Source organism: Clarias gariepinus, chromosome 1 (assembly GCF_024256425.1).
Source record: "Clarias gariepinus isolate MV-2021 ecotype Netherlands chromosome 1, CGAR_prim_01v2, whole genome shotgun sequence".
Classification (NCBI taxonomy): Eukaryota; Metazoa; Chordata; class Actinopteri; order Siluriformes; family Clariidae; genus Clarias; species Clarias gariepinus.
Genome location: NC_071100.1, coordinates 48,845,523 through 48,852,105, shown reverse-complemented (window position 1 = coordinate 48,852,105; position 6,583 = coordinate 48,845,523). Strand labels below are relative to the sequence as shown.

Below are 6,583 nucleotides of genomic sequence, written 5' to 3'. Positions count from 1 at the left end.
TTTTATATTTTATTTTATTCTTTCATAATTTTATTTAGCCTTTATTTTAATTTTCATATTTATTTCCTATTACTATTCATAGTCTTCTATTTTTTTTAGGCCACGAGCAGTTGTCTAAGCATTTCACTGCATAACGTACTGTGTATAACTGTGTATGTGACAAATAAAATTTGAATTTGAAAACAAACACACCCACACCTCCTGACCAATCAGAATCAGGCATCGGTAGAGCAGCACTGTTGGTATAAAGCGATTTATTTATTCGAAGCCAGTATACAGGAATGATTACAGAACAGTAAGAGAACGTATTCACAACAAGACGAAATGCCGGCCGTGTTCAGGCGCTAGGAGCGTACTGCATCACCAGTCTGTCGAACTCGTTCTCCTGTGGGAAGACGGGAAGCGGAGACTGTTAAAATCAACGATCATTTGCATCTGTTATGGTTTGATGATCCTCTGTTATACAAGAGGATAAGAGGATCTAGAATCACCTCACCTTTACCAGATAGTCCCTCACGAAAGGATGCGACTTGTGGGCGTCTTTCAGCTGAGACAGGTAGCGGTTTGTGACCTGCGTGGACCCGGGGAACAGAGCGATAAAAGCTGGGTTATTAATCACAAAGCTGGAGATGAAGCGTAAATTCTGGCTGAGGAAGAGGAGGAGGAAGGACTCACCTCTGGAGGTTTACCCAGATGCTGTGTTAAGACGATCAGGTTGATGAGTGTCTCAGGATGGCTGCTGTCCTGCGTGTGCAGAAATATAACTTTAGGTTAATATGAGGTTTAACTTGAAACACGTCTGTTAGCTGTTGTCTTTTAACAGATAAATGCGGCACAAATATTTATATAGATTTAAAAAAAAAAATACTTCTCAGCTAACTACACTTGCCACATTCAGTTTAATGTGCATTTTTTTATTTATTTCTATGATCTACCCTACAATAATCTAATATTTCAACATTTGTAACTTTTAAAATTTTTATATTTTATCCCAAATTAAAATTTTATTTTCCTTTTTTTTTTTTTACAAGGAATTCTCCATTTAGTTTAATTGCATTCTTCTAGTGCAACTTTCCTTTTATTGTAGTAAAATCTATTCTATTTTGTTCTAGCATCCCATTTTAGGTTGCCGTCGGTCGTACAATTTTGGAACGGAAACACCAACGCGACCAACAATCGCAGGAATTCATCCTCGGGTACGATGTTGCAACAGTTTTCACAACACCGCGGGACCCAGAATTCAGACGCAACTTACAGCTACACTTTCATGCTTATATAAACTTAGTAATAAAACTTTTATGCATGTTTAAGTGTGTATACGCTTTTTTGGTGGCCATTCTGTATGTATGCGTGTGTGTGTGTGTGTGTGTGTAAGTAATCTCAGTGGTTGCGTTCACCAAATTTTCCAGACTAATTTTATGTTTTTTCAGTCGTGTTTTAATCGTCTCTGCTGTCAGTGCGAAAAATAAAAACATTAAATTGTTAAATGAGATTTCACACAGCTTTTTGTTATGATGTCGAGTTTATTTGTATTTTTGTGTCTCTGCTGGTGTGATGGGTGTGTTCCTTAACGTCTCAGGTCCCGCCCACTGCGATTGGTTCCTGCCCTCTGTTGGTTGCTGACCTGCTCTGCCCCTGTTGATCCCGCCTCCTGCCTGATGATTGGTTAATCAGGAGACCCTGATTTAGGGCCTGTTTAGGCGTTTCACACTCGCTACAGGTCTTCTGACTACACTCTGTTTCCCCCTTTGATATCGGTTGGTATTTGATGGACTTTTCCGTTTATGATCGTTTGCTTGTTTTGGTTTGTTTTGGTAAATTCTGTATATAGTGGTTTTGTAGGACATCAACGCCATGGTTGTAAAGTAATAAGACTAGTGTTCTGTATTTCTGTTCTTTTGGTGCAGATCAGGTGTTTAACTTCAGCACTAGCTAGAGGGAATTTTTGTATATTGTTTTGGCCTTCTGAAGCTTTTAGCTTGTTTATTAAGATTTGTTTATTCACTTTTGTTGTAAACAAACTGTAAGCAAACGCACTATTGGTTTCCCCCCTTATTATTTAATTGATCACCTTTTTCTTTTTTCTTCTCTTCTATCCTGTTATGGCCTGACTTTAACATAACAGTTTGTTCAGTTTATAAATAAATGAATCATTTAGTCGACATGCTCGTCCTGGAAGTTCATGACTAAAATGTGAATAAAAATAAAAGCTATTAGAAAACATGAAATTTAAAATGACGGGTAATAAGAGATGATGACTCTTTTTTTAGGACCCTGACGCACAATGAGAAAGTCTAACACGATCTGATTAACACTGGTAAAATAAATATATTATAATCTGAAACTGTGAGTCATTTTAGCAGTTTATTATAAAACAGTTTTAAAGTGTCAAGTTCAGAAATATTCTCTTTATTCCTCTTTATGCCACTCAAATCTATAAGAAAAAAACTTGCTAAAAAATTAATTAAATTATTATAAACGAGTTAAAAGCATTTTCATCTGGACGTCACAACCCGTCTGACGTACCTTATCCAGGGCGTCCTGCAGCACCGACTCGGCCTCGTCCCACTTGCACTGCGCCATGTGACAGGCGGCCTGGCCGTTCAGCAGGATCAGCGTGGGCGAGTATTTATCAGCCATCTCCTGGAAGATGTAGAAGGCGTCCTGCAGCTTCTCTCCTCCCTGTTTAAAGCGTTCGAATCACAGTGAGGCACACTTCTATCACTCGTCTCTCGTTTTAAACAACAATGAAGACAAAAGGCATCTGTGTATCCATGGCGTTGATACTCACGACGGCGAGGTTCACCCAGGCCGTGGCCAGCTGAGTCAGCGTCGCGTCCTCGTCTTGCTCCTGCATCTTCTTCAGCTCCTTCCTGGGCGGGACGTAACACACGTCCATTTAGATAAATTTTAAAATAAAAACACTCTACGTAAAAACCTGCGCCTCTTCACACAGAATCCTACCTCGCCATGTCGACTCTGTCGAGCTTCAGGAGGATCTGAACGCTCATCGCCATGCTGGTACACAAAACATAAACAACAGTATTATAGCACCTTCAAAGGTATGACGTCATCCGAGATATCTTTGTCGGTGGAATAAAAACCCGAGCTGACCATTCGAGGCTCTCGCCCTGGTGTAGCGAGCGCAGCGCCGCGTCCGAGTTGCCCTCGTGGAAGTAGATGGACGCCGCCATCAGCAGGAAGGTGGTGTTTGAGACGTCCACGCTCCTACTCATTTTCTTATCCAGCTCAGCCACCATGGCATCCCTGCGCAAACACACGGCACATTACTCGACCCAACGCTAGGTTCATCGTGTGAAGAATGCGCTAGCTACCAGGATGGTTTTGTTAGAAAAGGACATTTTTTAAGACGTTTTTTTGCAGCATCCGTGTTCGTGAGGCCTTAATGAGAGACGACGTAAGACATGACTTACGGACCTCTTGGACTCGTTGGACATGTAATCCGCGAACATCCGCACGGCCTTCAGCTCCTCCGATGAGCTCGGCTTTATGTCCTCCAGCACCACTCCGTACTTCCTCTGTGAAGACGGGAAACGAGAAAACGCGCAAACACACAAACTCTTAATAAAGGTTTAGTCAATGCCATAAACTTTAAAGCAATTATTATATAAATAATAATAATGTGAAAAGTGAAATGTACAAATCTTATATAATCTATAATTAGGGTTTGGTGTGAGAAGACGACATGACGGCACCATCTCTTACACACGCTTACCTGTGCAATGTAGGCTCTGTACAAGAAAATATCCTTCTCTAGTTCCTTCTCAGATCCAGAAGTCTTAAAAGAAAAGCAATAATGACATATTAAATTGTGTTTCTATGGTTTTTTTTTTTTTATCCGTTTATAACTGCCCTTTTGGAATAACTGGCATCAGTAGTTAAAAAGTTAAAGCTAAAATTAATCTGCTGATCTTTAATGTAATCAGTGATATTATCATTATTATTATTATTATTATTTGAGGTTGAAGCCCACGTACATGTCTGTGTGTCTCTCTGTACAGCAGAACTCTCTGTCTAACTTATTAATACAAAGAAATCCCATTCTGTAAGGTTGAGTATCTTACACCTTGTTTACACTAAGTTGTCCTTCTTTGGTGCTCAGACAAATACACTCCCTGTTCGGTAATCGGAGAGTGAATCACAGATGAGAAATGGAAAAAGTAGATAAAAGGATAAAGATGAAGTTTTGTCTTAAAACCACTCCAGCGTGTTAAAATTCACTTATACCACTTCAGCGCTGTTATTTCAGCCAAAGTGAAAATATGAACTAATCCCAGTCAAAATATTCACTTTATCTTTTCTAATTAATATCTATTGGTGCAGGTGTTTGTTTACATTGAGACAGGAGCGCATTAGTAGATTATTTTAAAGTAGATTATTAAATCCCACACATAACTGTTTATAACATCACTTTTACTTAAGATTTAGATTTGACTGATGGTGCAGATTAAACTTCAGACAGAGATCTAAAGAAGAGTCAGTAAATTCTATTCAGCAGTCGATTTGAGACGCGCCCACGTTTTGACGCATGCGCAGTACGCTATTAAAAAAAAAAAAAAAAAAAAACTTGTTTATTTTTGTGAGTATCGCGGTATTATGTGGGAATATCGCGATATCTGATCCACTAGTCAGGTCTCATGTGTTAGCTGACAGCAAATAAAATTAAAATCAGTACATTTCAAATATAAATAACCATCGTTTTATTTGTAAAATAAATCCTTTTAAATGTGATAAAACATTTCTAAGAGCAGCTGTTTAACGCTAGTTAGCTCGGTTAGCTTTATAGCTACCGGCTACACACCTAGACTAGCAGACAGCACCACGACTATCAGCTTTTATTTATCTATCTATACATAAAATACAAACTGATTTACCTTCACTTTCTGCGCCTCGTTGATGCAGTGCTGATAACTCCCGATATAAAAGGCATTTTTAACATCGAACAGCTCATCCACTTCTCCCTGTTGCTGCGACGCCATCTTTGCTATGAATGACGTTTACCAGTTTTTTTTTTCCTATCCGCATTACAACAAGACGGTCCGGATTCGATTGTTTGTGACGCCATCTGTGAAAGAACCAATCGCCATACAAGGTGTAAGCCATTCTGACCAATCCTGTAACAGGAGGCGGGATTTGCCGTAATGCGAGTGTGCAACGTAAAACCTGATAACGTCACACAGCCACGTCTGCGCTTCCGCATTAACGACCCTGGGCGCCCTCTAGCGGATAAATAGTGCGATAGCAGTGTTAAAGAATCCATGAAGGAATATATAAAATCCTCTATTTTTGTTACTTTATTTCTAATTTGTTTAAATAGAGTGTAATAGGCAAATACTGTGTCACGCAGTGTTTAGTAATTAAATCTATTCATTCGATTTCTTCGTTCGATTCGATTAATAATCCTGTGAGTGTGATCGATTGTAAGAAAGTAACAATTAACGTGAGTGAACCAGCAGGGGGCGCCATTGTAAGCGCGTTATTAAATTCACTGATTTATTTGAAAGAATCGGTTCATTTATAAAAACGAATCATCAATCATCCGTTTTTAGCTCTCATCAGGTGTTATGACGTCAGAGTCTTGCCCTTATTTGGTCAAATAAGTTCAATATGTCTTTTTTGTCATTTCTTGTTGTTGGTACTTAAAAGACACTTAAGAATAGAATTTTTTTTTTAAATCTTAGCAAGTTGTACTAAGCATGGTGTATTGGAAAACTTAACTAAAAATATATTTGTAATTAAGTAACATGATAAGCTGTTTCTAGCTATTTCTGATTTGTGCTTACCCTCAAGCAAAAATAGGGCATCTAAATTTCACATATCATTTTCTATTTTAAGGACATGACCTGTAGTGGGGTGAAATCTGTGGCAGCTTTGTTCCCTGATTCCCTGACGTACTCAGTAAACTGTGCTCTGATCCAAACTAATAATGGCACAGCTGTGTTTAAATGCACACACAAACACACACACACACAAACACACCACTTACAGACTACATTTAGAGCTGTCTGTCATTTGTGACGCGGCCTCGCTGTATGAATTATTCCTCCCTGCAGATCATTGAAGGAAAACAACTATATAAAAATGTAGCTAAACAGAGCACTCTTTCACAATTTCTCAAACTCTGAAAGAGTGGTTCACACTAGTACCATACTAGTACCTTTAAAAATCAAAAAACCTTTGACTATGAAGCTCTGACGCTGTCGCAGACTTTTGTAAAAAACATCATCATATACAGTGTAGTATCTATTGGTGCGTTCCATCATCTTTAGTCAAAAAATGTGGTCGGAAAAAACATCCTGAATAAACATGACCACTTAACTGAAATTAAATCAGTGATAATGAATGAACCAATCAAAAAATAATTAAAAATCTCCTGTCCAAAAGTGTTTGACTGATGGCGCTTAGACGGTAACCTAGTAACCCAGTGTCTTCTATCCGATGATGGAAACTTCTTTTGTAAGCACTTTTGTTAGTTGCTCTAGATAAGAGCGTCTGCCAAATGCCTAAATGTAAATGTAAAAAGGTTTTGGTAAAAAATGGACTGTGGAACATTGGACACAAG

The 6,583-nt window shown here is 38.6% G+C and overlaps 1 protein-coding gene across 1 annotated transcript; it reads right to left on the bottom strand.

The window, feature by feature from the left end:
* Positions 1–237: 237 nt before the first annotated feature.
* cope (COPI coat complex subunit epsilon) lies at positions 238–5,030 on the bottom strand. Its single transcript, XM_053503859.1, has 10 exons — positions 4,896–5,030; positions 3,737–3,799; positions 3,439–3,539; positions 3,115–3,267; positions 2,965–3,018; positions 2,792–2,873; positions 2,527–2,682; positions 676–744; positions 497–571; positions 238–385 (listed from the first exon to the last, which is right to left on the bottom strand). The coding sequence occupies exons 1-10, from the start codon at positions 4,998–5,000 to the stop codon at positions 338–340; spliced, it is 906 nt and encodes a 301-aa protein (XP_053359834.1). The 5' UTR covers positions 5,001–5,030; the 3' UTR covers positions 238–337.
* Positions 5,031–6,583: the final 1,553 nt, after the last annotated feature.